General features: G+C 30.2%; 1 protein-coding gene across 3 annotated transcripts in view; it reads left to right on the plus strand.

The window, feature by feature from the left end:
• LOC149144044 (heavy metal-associated isoprenylated plant protein 20-like) overlaps positions 1-18,934 on the plus strand; it is a 277,567-nt gene that overhangs the window by 86,072 nt on the left and 172,561 nt on the right. The window contains exons 1-3 of one of the 3 annotated variants that reach the window (XM_089447117.1): positions 11,345-11,501; positions 11,836-11,914; positions 12,116-12,809. In XM_089447117.1, coding sequence (XP_089303243.1) covers positions 11,430-11,501; positions 11,836-11,914; positions 12,116-12,411 — 447 coding nt within the window. In that variant the 5' untranslated portion in view covers positions 11,345-11,429 and the 3' untranslated portion in view covers positions 12,412-12,809. Of the gene's footprint in view, positions 1-11,344; positions 11,502-11,835; positions 11,915-12,115; positions 12,820-18,934 lie in introns of those variants that run through there. The other 2 variants (XM_089447119.1, XM_089447120.1) reach the window with 2 other exon arrangements.

An 18,934-nucleotide genomic window follows, 5' to 3' on the forward strand; every position in this document is an offset into this window, starting at 1 on the left:
AACCTAGGATTATCAGTATAAACTGTATGATTACAAACCTTAAGATTATAAACCCTAAATCCAACATTATAAACCCAAATTCCCAAACTAAATATTATAAAAAAAAATATTAAACCATAATTTATTCAATGTTGCAATATGACATTGAATAAATTGCAATGTAATGTATCATTATGACAATGATTGTCATGTTGCTTGATGCTTGTCACACGACAACCTTGCTTGTCACACTGCGATGTTGCTTGTCCCTTGGTTGACCACAGTTAATCATGGTTGAACATGCTTGATCATGTTTGACATTGATTAACTATACTTGACCATGAGTCACCATGTCCTACCATGGTTGATCATATTCAACTAATGTAGAGCTCGGAATGTTCTAGGTTTGATTTGGTTGACCAAGGATGCCCATGGTTATGACTATGGTTGAACAAAGATGACCACAAGATCGTGACCATGGTTGTGACTATGGTTGACCAAAGATGACCATGAATATCCATGTTTGACCAAGGTTTTTCGTGGTTGAACATGAATTGGAGTGGTTTGATATATTTAGGCATAGTCAACCATAATTTTCTATGATAGAATATGTTTGTCCATTTTTACAATGGTTGATCATGTTCAACCATACATATCTTGGTTTACCATGTTTGACCATTAGGGATGGGTAAAAAGATAGGTTTTTTCATTTGAGAGGGATGAGCATGGTTGACCAAGATTAATCATGGTTGACTATAACTAACAAAGCGTGTACATCATTGAGCATGGGCGACAATGAGTGATAATGATATTAAATCTATATATATGAACCATGTTAATGTGTTTAATAAAAATATTATTAATATCTATATTATAATTTAAATGTTATTTATAATATTAATGTAATTATGTTAATAATATTAAATGCTAACTATTTTAAAAATTTATTATGATTAATAATATTATTTTTCTAGACAAATAATATTAATTTGAATGTAGTTATAATGATAATGATAATGATAATGATAATGATAATGATAATGATAATGATAATGATAATGATAATGATAATGATAATGATAATAATAATAATAATAATAATAATAATAATAATAATAATAATAATAATAATAATTATTGATGATGATGATATATATATCAATATTAATGTTTTAAATGTCTGCATGGGGTAGATCAAATGGCAATGGCCGTGGAAATGAAGTCTCACTGAACCCGAGATCTTGGGTTCGATTCTTGTGCTACCATCCCCGGAATTGGGGTGAATAATGGACATGTAAAAGCTAGGTCCTACCAAGCTTACAAAAAAAATTATTAATGTTTTAAATGATTAATATTAATGTTATGTAACAATTTATATTAATATTAATAATATTTAAAGATGATTATGATTAAGCATAGTTCACTTAGGCTTGTTATGGTTTAACATTATTGGCCATGGTTTGATATATTTCAGAATGTTAATCATATTTTTCTATGATAGAATATGTTTGTCCAATTTTGTAATGTTTGACAAGGTTAAACCATAGAGAGCTTGGTGACCATGTTTGATCATTTTAACCTTGGTTGATCCTAGTTAGACAATGTAATTACTACTAATAATATCATTATTGTTACTTAATTTTAAGATCTAATTTTTTATTAATAATTATTACACAGTAAATATTATTAATATTATTTATCAAAATTAATGTTAATTCTACTTATATTGAAAATGTTAATGTGCTTAATAATATTGATATTATTAATTAAATTGTATTAATATTATTATTATATTTTAAATATTAGACAATATAATTACTACTAAAAATATCATTATTAGTACATAATGTTTAGATCTAAATTTTTATTAATAATTATTACACAGTAAATATTATTAATATTATTTATTGAAACTAATGTCAATTCTATTGAAAAGGTTAATGTGCTTAATAATATTGATATTATTACTTAAATCATATTAATATTATTAATAATTTTAATATTATTATGTTAATAATATTAAATACTAATATTTTTTTAATAATTTTTAAAAATGATTAAGATTAATAATATTAATAATATTATTTTCTAGACATTATGAGCATTATTTTCTAGCTAACAAAGCTTGTACATCATTGAGCATGGACAAAAATGAGTAAAATGATATTAAAAATGTTAATGTTAATATCATTAATACTATCATTAATCATTTTTTAAATATCGCAATTAATATTAATAATATAATTATTATTATATAATTTATATATTTAAATTTTTATTAATTATTATGAGCGTTATTAACTAATTATTATATTTTAAATATTATTAATAATTCTAATATTATTATGTTAATAATATTAAATACTAGTATTTTTTTAATAATTTAAAAAAATAATTAACATTAATAACATTAATAATATTATTTTCTAGATATTATGAGCATTATTTTTTAGCTAACAAAGTTTGTACATCATTGAGCATGGGCGCAATGAGTGATAATGATATTAAAAATATTAATATTATTTTTATATTTTAAATATTATTAATAATTTTAATATTATTATGTTAATCATATTAAATATTAATATTTTTTAATAATTTTAAAAAATAATTAAGATTAATAACATTAATAACATTTTTTTTTTGTAAGTGTAGGTGGTGCCTTCCTTTTCTATTTATATTATCCAATAAGACCAGATACATCGTTTTGGTGGCCTCAACCTGCCCCGAAGGGAAACCAAGTCTGTTGGCCACCTAAGTTTGCTATAAGCATTCCAAAAACAAAATTTCACTAGTCTTTCCATCCGGGCTATGTGCACTAAACAATTAAAAATACTTAACAAACTAAGAACTAACATAAAAACAACTGAAAAAAGAGTTGTCCGCTAAAAACAGAAGAAACATTGAAGGATTATTCCTTCTGGTCATCAATAATCAGATCAGCATTGGCAGGGGTTGCCATGGGTTCCGTGGGAGCTTGAGTCATCTGAGCCAACCTCTTTTGGATCTCATCAAACTTGTTATCCTACATTATCATAATCACCTACAAATTCTTCATTTGCTTTTTGAGGTTTGGCATCCCTTGGGAAATTTTGGCCACTTCCCTTGCCACCTGCTCCAGTGCCTTCGCAAGAAGTCGTTTTAAAACCCAGTAGACATGAAGAGCTTGCTGGTAGAGCGTCATCCATCCATGAGTGTTGCCATGATCTTGGATTATTTCTGCCCACTCCTCTATCTCAGGGTCTGACTAATCTTCCATCACGTTTGCCTCCATTTCTTGTATTAGCTGGTGGATGTCTTCATCCGTACCCTCTCTGTAGGCTCATGTAGCTTCCTGGACAGCAGTCAACATGGATCTCCTCCCCCTTCATTGGCTAGCAGGCATTGCGGTTGACGGGTCAACTCTATTCTACTAGCTTTGCCGTCCTCTACCTCCACGCCCCCTTTCGCGGCCCAGGCATGCCATCTTTTCTTTTATTGTTGTTTGTTTACAATTTTCATCAACAGAAGTTAGATTTTGAGGATTTACAAACTTGCCCTCCTCCTTAACTTTCTTGGTTCTTATCCCACCTCCCCTGCTCCAGTCACCTTCATTTGTCTGGGGATTCCAGTGATTATCTTCTCTTGGATGTAGGAAGGTAAGAAGGCCTTCCATCATACTAACTAATGCCTAAGCCAGGTGCAGAGTTTTCATGTCTTGCCTCTCTACCTCCCTCGTATCATTCATCGTGGGGTTAGCAGTATGGTCCTTAGTATTTCTCCCTAGACTATCTTCTGGACAACACATCCTCCACCCTTCTTGTGTCATTCCCTGCTTAAACCCCATTTATTCTACACAGTGCATGGCAGAATAAAAGGAAACCCCACGCCTACTCTCTTCTTCCCCAGAGGCCGCCAAGATTCCTCTTTCTTCCATCATACCATTCAAGACAGAGAAAAAAATCAGAAGATGGCCCAGAGATGACATACCCGAAATCGCAATTTCCCGTCGAGGCTCCCACCGGTTGCGCTGCTCCCTACGCCTCTTCCTCTCAACATGGCTTACCTATCCCTCTCCACTTCTCCACCTTCAAATAATGCAACCCACCTGTCCCACTTCCTATCCCACTACTGCCGCAAATTCCACGTTTCTCTCTCATCCCACTCTTTCCACTCTGCTTTCTCAAAATTCGCGCTGACATGCAATACGCTACCGTGGCATGATGGGCGGTGTTGTGGGAAAGAAATGATCCCTCTGTCCTGCCACACTCATGATTTTTCCTGCTGCCCTCACCTGTTCTCCTCCACACCCCGGTCAGGGGAATAACATTAATAATATTATTTTCTAGACATTATGAGCATTATTTTCTAGCTAACAATGCTTGTACATCATTGAGCATGGGTGACAATGAATGATAATGATATTAAAAATATTAATGTTAATATCATTAATAGTATCATTAATATTTTTTTTTATATCATAATTACTATTAATAATATAATTATTAGTATATGGTTTATATATTTAAATTTTTATTAATTACTTTATTATTTATTTATTAATATTATTATTATTATTAAATCTATTTATATCAACCATGTTCATGTGTTAATAATATTGATATGGTTAATTAAATAATATTAATATCTATATTATAATTAAAATGTTATTAATAATATTAATGTAAATATGTTAATAACATTAAATTCTAACCAATTTAAAAAATTATTATGATTAATAATATTATTTTCTTAACAAAAATTATTAATGATATTATTAATAATATTATTTTTAATATTAATTTGAAGAAAATAATAATAATAATAATAATAATAATAAGTGCTGGTGATGATATATATCAATATTAATGTTATATAATAATTTATATTAGTATTATTAATATCTAAAGATGATTATGATTAAGCATAGTTGACTTAGGCTTGTTATGGTTGAACATTATTGGCCATGGTTTGATATATTTCAACATGTTAATCATATTTTTCTATGATAGAATATGTTTGTCCAATTTTACAATGTTTGACACCTTTAAACCATAGAGAGCTTGGTGACCATGTTTGGCCATTCTAACCTTGGTTGATCCTAGTTGGACAATATAATTACTACTAATAATATCATTATTAGTACATAATTTTTAGATCTAAATTTTTATTAATAATTATTACACAGTAAATATTATTAATATTATTTATCAAAACTAATGTTAATTCTACTTATATTGAAATGTTAATGTGCTTAATAATATTGATATTATTAATTAAATCATGTTAATATTAATATTATATTTTAAATATTATTAATAATTTTAATATTAGTATTTAATAATATTAAATACTAATAATATTTTAATCATTTTAAAAAATAATTAAAATTAATAACATTAATAATATTATTTTCTAGACATTAGGAATATTATTATATTACTTATATTATCAATAATATTGTTTTTATTAATAATACTATATTAACACTATTATTAATAATATTGTTTTTATTATTATTAATAATTATGATGATATTTACTAATATTAATGTTTTCACTGATTAATATTAATGTTATACAATAATTAATATTAATAATATTTAATTTTAAAATATTATTAATATTTAAATGTTATATTATGAATTCTAAGAATCTATAATATTATTATTAACTTTATTAATAAATATAATATTATTATTTAATTTCAATATTAATGATTAAAATAATATTAATTTTAATAATATTATTATTATCATCTCAATATTAATATTAATTTTAACTATTTGAAACATAATTAAATTAAATTGTAGACCTTAAATCTAAAGATTTAACTTGAAACTAGAACATTCAATATTAATATTAATTTTAACTATTTAAAACATAATGAAATTAAATTGTAAACCTTAAATCTAAAGGTTTAACCTGAAACTAAAACATTCATGCTAAAATGTAAAACAAAACCTAAAATAAAAATAAAGCCTAAAACAAAAACCTAAAAAATTAATATCAAAAATATTAATATTAATTTTAACTATTTGAAACATAATTAAATTAAATTGTAAACCTTAAATCTAAAGCTTTAACTTGAAGCTAAAACATTCATGCCAAAAATAAAACAAACCCTAAAATAAAAATAAAACCTAAAACAAAAACCTCAAAAACTAATATCAAAACTTTAAATCTTAAAGGATACTTTAAACTAAAAGCTTAAAACATATAACCTTAGATCTCTCAATTTTCACATTACTTCAATCACTAACTACCTTATAAAAAATTCAATAAATAATTAATTAACTCAACTAAATAATAATTTATTATAATAAGAAAAATATACATAACATTATAATCACAATAACCAATATAATTAATTAACATAATGTTATTGAGGTTAATAATCCATTATGATTAATGATGAAGATGAGCACAAAGTGAGGACAATGACCATTTCTGTAAATAAAGAGCTACGAAGAAAGAAAACATTATGTGTGCCATTGCCTTAGCATGGACTGAATATAAGGACTAAACTATAAGCGTTGTTTTAAGTTTTGTAGAAATAAATGGAGTTGTCATAATCAATTGGCCTTTACAACCACATTGGTAAATGTGGTTGTGCTAGTTATAAACCAATATATTTTTTGGTCTATGCACACAATGAAACTTGTCCTCACTTCTTTACCCACTAATTGTACCATTTTTTCCTCTACTGTATATTGATGGCCCTTAGGAAGAGTTGCCATCCCTCTGCTGCTTCTAAGCCAATCCATCGTGAAACTACTGAATTTAGGCCATCACAACCTATTACCATCTGATCAGCCTAATCGGAAAAAAAAGAAAATAGGTTGATTGTAGATTTTAGAGATATTTTAAAATTTGATAAATAAAAGTTAAATTTGAGGAAAAATAACCCAAAAATCTTTCAAATTCCAAAATATTCTTTGAAACTATAATCAAAATTAAATTCAACCCTTACCATCAGCACCTAAAACCCTACCTTAGATGTGATGAATGTTCTGTGTGTCTAGTGTAGTGAAAGGAGAACCTCCCTTTTTATGTATGGAAACAAGTTTAGAGTTGAATCTAATACTTCCATCGAGCAAAGCTTTGCCTAGTGTTTCCACACGCACCCACGTAATACATACTTGATCTCTTGAACTTGAACATTATAATCAAATAAAAAATAACCTATAATTTGTTTTCTTCCCTTCCGATGTTTGGGTTGAAGATAATTTTACCTACTAATGACAGATAAATTACCCTGTGCAGTTTTCTACGAGTTCAACATATTTCTGGACACCAGAGCAATTTGAGAGAACTATTATCCTGCATAATTAGTAGCCAAGTGAAATTTAGTGATTAATTGTTAATTGTTAAATAATTGATTTTATTTTTATTTATTAAATTCTAAAATATATAATTAAACTAATAATATTAACTTATCCATCAAGCAAACAATAATCTGCACTAAGTGTATCTGCTACACCAACTAAGTGTATCTGCTACACCAAGAAATTTCCACGCATTGGTCCATAGAATCAAGGCCGTCCCAGAAGCTAGAAAACAATCAAAGCGCCTCTTAAGGCCAATCATGCATGCAACGCATCCCCATATAAGATGTTGGGTCATAACTTTTGTATGCACAAACACAGTATCATTACTGCACTATTAAGCTGAAAATATGAGATGAGGTCAAACAAACCTGTGGAGGGCAAAGGCTATGGCCAGCCCTGCAACGCCGCCTCCTACAATAACAATATCAATTGTTTGATGTTCGGAGTAGAATAACAGTCCCGAGCAGCCATTTTCCTCCCACCTTTCTCCCTCCAACCTGATCTGCAACAACTTTGTTCATGCGATCTAAAACAATGAGGCGCCAAAGGAAATATATGGAGATTTAAGGGGATAATTTTCAAGGGATATCTAAAGACAAATGGCTGACAATGATCATTTTTGTAAATAAATTAATTGAAGCCAAGCAGTAGGAATTTATATACCTTGTCGCAACCTGGAATAAGGTCATGTAAAATTTTCATGGGCTTATTTATTCTCTCTCATTTGGAATGCATTTCATAGCATGTTAGTGGATGATATTGAGCTAAATAATTTGTGGCAATGTATTTAGCCTTTCCGCCAGGCTATGCTTGTGAGTAGCCTAACCTCTTCTTGATCTGAGATGAATGTAATATTTGTGAGACTTGGCCTTACGTTCCTCCACCAGAATATTGGACACAAATTCTTAGCGTTGCCCTTGAAACATGTAATATAGGGTTTGAGTTCTCGATCTTTCCAACCATTGGCACATAACTAAGATTTGGCACATAATTAAGATTTGTTGATGACCCTCCCAAATTCTTATAAAATCACATATCAATTAACGCTAGAATTAAATCATAAAAAAATGGGATTAGGTATAATAAATCTTATGTAGTTTGATTGAATAAATTGATTCAACCATCATGTAAGAAGTAAAGTGGCAGTTACTGTTAATTGAAATCACTTTGAAATATCCCTTTTGATTTTAATCTTGCACATATGTCTCGATGACATTCTCGTTGATCGATTTCTCCAATTCATTATGAGGAATTGAAACCGACTTCTCATCTCTTAAAAGAAACCATGGGGCACAAAGGGAATATGAACAAGGGGCCATTACACTGCCACATTTATGACAAAGGCACACAAGTAGAATATTAATAAGTAGTTATGGTATGAGAAAGATGGGGTACGAAAATTAACACGTAGTCTTGGTAACATTTATGAGAAAGATGGGGCATGAGAATTAACACTAGTCTTGGTAACATTTATGAGAAAGATGGGGCAAGTGTCTTCCTTATACTTTTCAGAATGCAAACTCCTTATACTTTTCAGAATGCAAATAGACATCAGTTTTAACGCCTGTTTGACACTAATTTTTTAATTTCATTTTTTCTAATCCCACATATGTGGAGATAAATAAGATGCACATTCATTTTTTAATGATCATTTGGTAAATAATTAATTTAAGTAGGGTTTAAACACTTGATTTAGATATGCAAGGAGGTTATCACTTTAAATTTCATTTATTGATGGAGTGGCTACAACAAGAATATGCTGACATCTTTCAATTTACACTGCTAGATCAAAAGATTAATTAACAAAATGATTAAAATACTCAATTCCAATAAAAAAACACCTATCAACATATATATACATATATATAAAATTAATATATTTTATTACTTATTTTTATATTTAAATTATTTAATAATTATAAATAATATACAAATTTTAAGTAATATATTTATATATATAATCTATTTATTTATATTTTAAATCTTATTTAAATTATTTAATAATTATAAATAATATACAAATTTTAAGTAATATATTTATATATATAATCTATTTATTTATATTTTAAATCTTATGTCCAAATTCTTTCTACGGCTTTCTGAACTTTCCACACATTCAAAGAATAAAAAAAATTAAAAAACAAATTTCCTAAATAAATAATTTTCTACCCATTCTTTTACTTCTACCCGCACTCGATCCTCACATGCTATTCTATGCAGGTTCGTCTAGATAAACTCCGAAATACTCCATTAATCTGTTATACGGACAATCGAAACGAATTTCATCGAAATATTAGGTGTGCTAATCGAACTACAGAATTTTCGTATTTTTGGCCTAGATCAGGGGAATTTGGTAATTATAACTATCGATTTTTTAGTTTTCCTTCTCATATATATATATATATATATATATTTAAATGAATTTTTAATGTTTAATTGGATTTTATATTTTGAAAAACTTTCTGACATTATATTTTTGCAAATTATAAAGAGATTTATTATTTGAAGAAATTTATTGAAAATAACACACATAATTGCATTTTATTTATTTAAAACTATCTGCACTTATATGAGATGGTTAATTGATGACTGCATGGTCACTATTTTTTTTTCAAAAAAAGAATAATATTTTTATTATTTATAAAAATTAAAAGATTTAATGTCTTGTCATCACAAATTTTGAAGTTTGAATTTTGAATCTGGCTAATACTAAGGATACTAAAAAAAATAAAAAAAGGCAAAACATCAAAACAGAAAGACAAAGAAACTGGATACCACTTGATTATCTCTCAATTCTGTAATCTCACCAAAACCATTCCCCAACAAAATTGCCTGTGTTGATAAGAAATCAGTGAAACCATTTGATTCCCTGAAATGTGATAAATTTGGGCTTCATCAAATTCTTCTTGCAAAGCTAAAATTTTAGGTTCTCAAACCTCAAGAAGCAGACAATGAAATCGAGATCTTTTGTTTTCCCATTCAATGTTGTTTTTGAATTTCCATAAACTTTTATCCTCTTTATATTTTGCAATAAGGCAAAATGTAGCAGCCCCAAAGACTAATCAGCTCTGCCTTTTGGTTAGTGTCATTTCATAAACCCAATTTTAAACAGAAAATGTAGGAAGATGATAAGTGTAGAATCATCCTTGCTCCACAATGACGTTACAAGCTCTGTGAAACATGACCACTTACTTAATTATGACTATCTCCACTTACATGAGATAATTAAATAATGACTTTAGTTATTAATTAAATAATGACTTCAGTTAACTAAAATTACTGACCAGTGAACTAAGATAACGACTTAACGAAGATTACTTGTATGTTTAGTGTAAATTTAATTACAATTTTACCAATTTGTAAAAATAAATTATATATATATGAAATTACATTGCATTACGATCTCACAAAATTTACAAACATGAGAAGTCGCTACTTTGGCCATTGAACCGCCTCATATGTTTGTCATCCTTCATCTTCCCAAAAAAATACTATCTTTCATCTTCCAAAAAAAACCGTGTAATCGTGTACAAGCGGCGTCTCTCGCTGTTGGGACAAAAAGGCAATCTTATTTTCTTCCTTTTGTCATTAATTTCTTTGCACGTGGAACCTACTTGCCAAGTGATTATTGCTAAAACACTGCCTTTTGTCATTAATTTCTTTGCACGTGGAACCTACTTGCCAAGTGATTATTGCTAAAACACTGCCATCGCCATTAAAACACTGTAATCGCCATTACCATCGTCCAGCAACTGACGTTAACAATGGGTAGGCAAGAGCTTCAAAATATCATCGCGACTCTGGCGCTGTATCCGATCCGACCTGCTACAGGGTCTTCTCTACAAAGAAGTGGGCTCCAACGCTGTTTTGCTACTATCGTGGCATTCCACCTGGCGAATTTTTTTAGCGTGTAAGCTGCTTGGAAATGTGAATATCAAATTGAAACCGGCTTTCATCATTTTAATACAACTAGAACTGGTAGATATTGCTAATTCCAACCATTAAGACCGCCTAGTAGTTTCGAGTTTGCCTATAAAATCTCTGCCCTCTCTTTTATACAACATATCTGCTTCTAGGTCTGGAGATAGATATTTCTGCCGTTTTCAAAGCACACTCGAGATTTCTTTCAAGTTTCTGCTCGATGGGCGCGCTGGATTATGTATCGAGTTTCTTCGGCGATCGCAGGAGACACGTCAAGCAATTACAGTTGCAGGTATACTGCACCCCCACTTTTATTAATTAATTATGATGTGCATTTCGTTAATTTCCAGTTTAAATGAGCATTTGATAATTTTCTGTGCTTTCCTTTTCTTTCTCTTTTTTTTTTTTTTGCTTTAGGATTGATTAAGAACTTGGTATGGATTTGTTGTAATTTTTAATGAATGTTATTAAATTAAAAAAAATTAAGATGCTGAATCTTTATATACCAGCAAAACTACATTTTAAACGACAAATTATTAAATTTTTCTAAAACATATTCCACCCAAAACTCCGTAAATTTTATCCTATAAAGCTGATCATTGTTTTAATTTTGGGAACTGTTGCAGACTGTCAGGCTGAAAGTAAGCAATATAGATTGTGACGGCTGTGAGAAGAGAGTGAAGAGGTCAGTCTCGTCCATGAAAGGTGAGCACTGAGTTTTCGGTGTGGTTCTTTAACTGGGTTTGTTCACATGGTGCATCGCTTTTTAGTATTATAAATCATATTAAGATGTTCTCAGATATTATTATCAGTTATACAATACTTCTATCATAAATATAAACCTTAATGGTGATTGAATCATCTCTTAGAGCACCTTATCTCATGTGATGAATCTCACATGCGCAGGCGTGCAATCGGTGGATCTGAACAGAAAGGAGAAAAAGTTAACGGTAACTGGATACGTGGAGGTATCCAAAGTGCTGCGGAGGGTGAAGCGCACCGGTAAGCCCACAGAGATTTGGCCTTATGTACCTGCCGAAATGGCATACCATCCCTACGCTGCTGGGACTTACGACAAGAAGGCTCCTCCCGGCTACGTTCGGAACGTGGACCCGAGTTTCCTCATGAACCCTAATCGCACAGACGAGCAGTACACTGACATGTTCAGTGAAGACAATACGAATTCCTGCACCATCATGTAGCTGCAGCTGCCGCGGCCTGTACAGTCAAAACTATTTATTGGGGCGGCGGCAGCAGAAGAGGCTCCCAGCTTTTTCTCAATGCCCACCGTCATTGGTGATTGGAGGTGTAGGTCGGCTTCTCCATCTTTATAATTATATTTCTGTGACTGGAGCTCTTTTCGATCTAATGGGCTGTTCAGGAGAAGGAGAACAGATCGTGAACATGGTTTGAAAATTATGAGTCTTCATGAATATTTCCGCCGTGCAAAAATATCAAAAGCAGAAGAGAGGCCAGGCCATAAGCGACACAACGCGAACAAATAGTGATCGTGTTGAGCATCCTTGACCTATTCCTTTATCTGTCAGTATACATGCATTTTCTAATATGACCGTCAGCGTTCTTAAGAATACAAAGACTCTTCAAAAAGAGACGTGTATTCCCATGAGTAATAAGGTCATTCATTTTAGGAAGGTTTCAACCATTTATTTTACGGAGGTAGACATACTATATCTTCTTCTTTTTTTAAGATTTGTGACCTTTGTAGAAATATATGTTTTTATGTTTTAGTTATTAAATCCACTTGTATTAAATATTAAATTTTATACGGATAAAAATAAAATCAAAATATATTAATGTATTTATATAAATTAAATAGTTTATAAATATTAATAAATATTAATTTATGAAAGGTATAAATATATTTATTTATTAATATATATCACATTGCTAATATTTAAAAAAATTATTAAAATACTAAATTAAAATATTATTTTAAATTATTATTACTATTAATTATAAAATCATAAAATAAATAAATTATAATATTATTTTAAATTATTATTACTATTAATGATGTGGTTAGATATATGCTTTTTGTTATAGAGTTTTCTCAATTTTAATTTAATAATTAATCATTTTTAAGTAGATGGTAAAAATTTGAACTTCATAAAATATTCTTAGCAGTGTACATAAATAAAATATTCAGAATTATTTTCAAAATAATTATGCTTTTTGGTTTTTTAAATCAAATTCATTGATTAAAAAAAAGTTGCAATATGAAATGCGTTATGGTATTTTAGGCATGTGTTATTGATGAGTCATAGTATTGGCTCATGGTATTGTAATAAAGTCTATTTATAGATTAAGAATCTCCATAATAAAGTGGAGGTGAATCTCCATGGTTAAGAATCGTCTCGCATATTTAAAGTTATAATTTAGTTAATTCTTATAACTTTTTTACTTTTAACAACGTGATAAAGTAAGCATTTTGATGCTTATTATGACTTGATGCCTATCATCATTTTCCAACCATTTAAACATATATACAATTAATAAAACATGCAATTAAATTCTTAACCCTAGAGATTCACCCTTATTTTACCATGGAGATCTTTAACTTGTAAATAGACTTTGTTACAATACCATGCCCAATACCATGGCTTTAAATAAAGGGACACAACTACATTATGATTACTACAAAAAATATTCTACACCAAATTAGTGTATGAGACCTCTAGCACAGCTAAGTTTACAAAGGCATACATACTCTACACCCTTTAGTTTTGAACTTTGGACCTCTTAGGAGAAACACATGCCCTTAAACATTAGGCCCAACTAAAAGCATCTAAAACCTTTTTAAAAAAAATTCTTAAACCATATAAACCTCCGTTAAACCTAATGTTTTAAAATTAAATTTCAAAATTTACAAATTTAACCTCTCCAAATTGTTAAATTACAAATCTTCTAGACAAACATCATATTAAAGTACATCCACAATGCTCCATCAAATTATCTTATAACCATTGTAACAATATCATTCCCTAAATTCATAAATTTTCAAATTATCTAAATGTTAAGCTAAATCCTTTATATCTTTATTTCATTTTTGTTTTATTTTAAATTTTGGCTTAAAACTTTGTTTAAATCCTTTATATCTTTATTTCATTTTTGTTTTATTTTAAATTTTGGCTTAAAACTTTGTTTTAATTGCTTTTAAGTTTATTCTTTTCTTTTTTAAAATTTGTGTTATGTAAAGTTTTTTTTTCTTCTTCTTTGTTTTTAACTCGTTCAAAAGTTATATATATAATTTTTTACTTTATTATTAGAACTAAATTAGCATATAACTCAATACTTAAAATGAAATTAAGTAATTAATAAAAGTTAAGTAAATATTGGAAAATAAAACAAAGGTAAATGTTGAATAAGTCAAATTGGGAGAGTGAAAAAGAAATTAATGAAAACAAAAAACAAATAAAATAGGAAAGAAAACTAAGGAATGGGATATTAAGGGTCATAGGTATTTTCCTTCTCTTTACTCTCAACTTTTCCTTATTTCTTTGTTTTCCTTCATTTTCAATGGGAGATTTGGCTAGGAAAACAATGTAGCTAGAGATTGCTATGATAAATTAATTCATCCCCATCCAAAGTTGGTTTTCCCGTTTTGCCATATAATAGTCATATGACATTCTCTCTCTCTCTCTCTCTCTCTCTCTCTCTCTCTCTCTCTCTCTCTCTCTCTACATATCAATTAATTTTTGGGCATTACATTTCATTGTTGGGTGTTTTATTTGATGGTTGGAAGTTCCCATAGTTTGTTGAGCATTTAAATCACCTTCCCGTTGCTTTACTGAGTTATTGGCCATTTAACTTGTATGTTGGATGGTTTCCTTAATTGTTGGATCAATCTTAATATCTATCTGAAAATTTTCCACACTCCTACAAACCATACACTGCAATTAAAAATTACCACATTGAATTACACATTGGTCTAGTCAAATTCCTTGACTGAGGAAGATTTGTTTTTTTTTGGTTGCTTTACCTCTGAAAAGGTTGACTTAATAGTGGTGTGAGATTACTTTCAAGTTCAAAGAATGAAGAAGCAATTACAGGTAGAATAAGAAATAAAATTCTAGGATGAGCACATTCGTTCTTCATAGGATGCAACCAACAAAGTTGTGGATATTTCTCTAATAAAAATTAGACTCATTTATAAAAATGTGCATTGATGAAGCTATAGGTTTTGCATCTATTGATTGTGGGGAATAGAGATGTTAAATACAAGACCAACAGCATGTTTGTTGAGACAAGAATAAAGTTTGATCCTCAAACATTTTTTCTCAATGCTCAATGAGTTTATGGTCTTCAACGATGTTTTCAATTTAACTATGGCCTTCAAGCTCATGATTTTTACTGATATTTACATAGTGGCAATATGTTGAGCATCTATTTTATCAATGTTTTCTATTGAAAGAAACCTATTATTGGATTAGTGCACATCCTTCAAAGAAAAGGGAAATGCATAGATTGGTTGATCTTGCAATAAGAATCATCTCTAGGTGTTCACTAATTATTACTCACAATAACCATGTTAAACATGTTATGATGAAAATCCTAAGTTTCATTGTTACAAGAAATAATCATGATTTAACACCAGATTATTATTCTTACATGGTTCTTATTATTGAATGATGGTTTTATCACACTAACAAGTGTATTGGTGAGTCATTGGAGGTATTCATTATTTATTTTTTAATGTAATTGGGTTGTACATTGCACAGAAATAGTTGACAAATAGAACACATCCATTTTCCGTTACATTATTTACAATTAAGAGGCCTACTCAACATATTGCATAGTTGGCTACATACAATATTTCTCAAGGGTATAATGTTTGCAGAGCTTTTTTGGCTATTGATCTCACATATTAATCATTGTTACTATCTAGTGGTTGTGTTATGCAAGTTGCAACTGGGAGATTCAAGGTCTTGGATCAATTAGAAGATTAAAGATTCTTGTATAGGGAAAGAGGAATATAGACCTAGTGGTTTTTTTATCGATAGAGCACTATGTACAACCTTCAGAATATAACTTAGAAGAAACTTATACATGGTATCTGTGTTGGTGAAGTAAGTGGGTTATAAGTCCATAACTTACAGAGCATAAGGTATTAGAGTAGTTTCATCCTTGGAAATGACACATCTACTAGAATTTTATAGAGAACATTATAGACCTTAGCATGAGTAAAGAAAGTAAAGAAAAGTCAAAAGACTTAAGGGCCATCAATTTTTAACTTCAAGAAGAGAACAAGCACTTGAAGGAGTAGGTATAACTGTTCAACAAGACGATTCTAGAGATGGAGCAAAACACTAAGAGCTCTACCAAATTGTTTCCATTTATAATGAAGCAAATTTAGTTGTTCCAAGACTCCCTCACTAAAATCATGGCAGAATGGGACACGTATAGCTGTTGCTTTTATGCCTTTTTGATAAGTTCATATAAATTATAGTTGGAAAGAATATATACTAACTTGGATGATGGAGCATCTACAACGATAGTTAGCAAAGAAGAGGAGACCTTGAAAAACTCCAGGGGACTGGCCAAGATCTCTAGGAAGAAAGGACACCTTCCATTCCTAATAACCAAGCCAATAGCATGATTGGCACCACTTTGGTAAGTTCACTTTCCATAAAAATTTCTCAAGAGCAACTAAATGAATTTGAAAAGCATGGAAAGATAATTTCCCTGAAACTATTAAACTAAATGAGATGTGATGGATAAAGGAAAAGCAAGAGAATATAAGGCACCTTAGTTCGCCATCATAACGAGACCATGGGTCAAGCATGAAGGCTTAGGCCTTGATGGAAAATGTGCGAAACCAATTACCATGAAGACCATTTTCATGAAGGAAAAATACATACTAAAGGTGGTTTATTCAATGGGAGAAAGATTAGTTGCAACTGAAGGTGCTAGCCCACACCAACCTCAGCCATCTTATGGTAGATAAAATGAGGGAAGTGATAAGAAGAGCTCATAGAATCAACCTACACCTACACACAGAGAAAGAAATAAGAATATTAGCAAAGGCAATATGAAGAAGAAAACTAGGACGTATACCTCAAACAATACTTTCCTTGTTTGCCGCCACTATAATAAGAGAGACCGCAATGCTACAAATTATTGGTATGTGGAGGCATACTCATTTTATGGAAACAAAGGGAATCCTAAGGCATCTTGCTGGGAGAAGCAAACCATATGCCACAAACTTGAATGTTTTCATGGGAAGAGGGACAAGAAGAATTCTCTATAATAACAAATTCAAAGGCACTGGAAGAAAAGGAATATCTCAAGTAGTCTATACCATAGTGCTAGGAACCTTTTTCTACCATTGTAAATTGAGTGGACACTAAGAAGAAAAGTGTTGGTAGCTTCACCCAAGAAACCACACAGCCAAGAGAAGAGTATTGAGAGTGAAGATAGAAGAGTTTCTTGCAACTCTAGTCTAAGGAGTAGAATATAGTCAAGGAAATATTGTAGTAGAGGAGGACGGTGACACAAATAAGATGGATAGTAGATTGATGCCAAGGGAAGCTGCATTTCAATGGTTATTTTGTATCTTGTATCATAAGAATTTTTTCTTGAAGATATTACAGAAATTAGTGCACAAAGGTCAATGACCTTGGAGGAGTTATTGAGAACTCCATGATATGCTTGCAAGCATATAGATTTGTTTCCATGCTAAGAAGAAGCTAATCCTAGAAAGAGAAGGCAAGCTACACTTCCTTTTTTAGGATTGATATGTCATGTCAGTGATAGGGTCACACTAAACAAGATTGATATTTGATTTTATATTTCCAAGATGGACTATCTCTAAGAAAAATAGAGATGGCAATGAGTGTTGAGTCCAGAGTTTGGATTTGGATTTTGTTCATAACTTAGAGCCAATGAGGAGACATCTATGTTGAGGAAAAAAGTGAACCAACAATTAGAGCTAAAGCCATAGTTAGGGACCAAAGCTAGTGGCTAGTTCATTGAACTAGAGACAAAGTCAGAGCCACATTCCAAACAAGCATACAAAAGGCACATTAATCCAGATTAATTTCCTTCAAGATTTTGGAGGCCAAAAATACTCTCAATGGGAAGGTATGATCCAAAATGGATTTGAAATGATACATGAATGTAAGACTTAGTACCTACAATGAAATTAGGAAATTAAAAAAAGTTAAGCAAACATTGTAAAATAAAGAAAATGTGAAAGTTTAATGAGACAAATGTGAGAGGAAAGAAAAAAATAAATTAATGAAAAAAAAAGATAAAATAGGAGAGAAGGATAAGGAAAGGGAAGTGTAGGGTCATGGCCATTGGCATTCCACTTAACCTTCCATCTCTCCCTATTTTCTCCTTCACCTTCATCCTTAATGGGATTTTTGGCCAAGAGAGGAAGGCACATAGAGCTAAGAAAAGAATTAAACTAGATATTCCCAAGAAAGTTAGACTCATATTAAGCTATTTTTCCCATTTTGGTTTCCAAGGTAAATATGGTGCTTAATGTGTCTTAATTTGATCTTAAATTTCTTTACGATTATGTTATATGTTATCATGTGTTAATTTTACATTTTAATGTCCACTTTGAGGATTTTAATAGTTGTTGTATTAATTATTTAGCTTAAAACTCAATTATCTCTATATTATGGAAGTTTTCCTTCCTGTTGCAACATTTTCATGGATAATACCTTTCCCAAAAACTCTTTTTCGTCCATTATTAGG

Source organism: Pinus tabuliformis, chromosome X (assembly GCF_031772625.1).
Source record: "Pinus tabuliformis cultivar Carrire ecotype Pingquan chromosome X, CPIR1, whole genome shotgun sequence".
Classification (NCBI taxonomy): Eukaryota; Viridiplantae; Streptophyta; class Pinopsida; order Pinales; family Pinaceae; genus Pinus; species Pinus tabuliformis.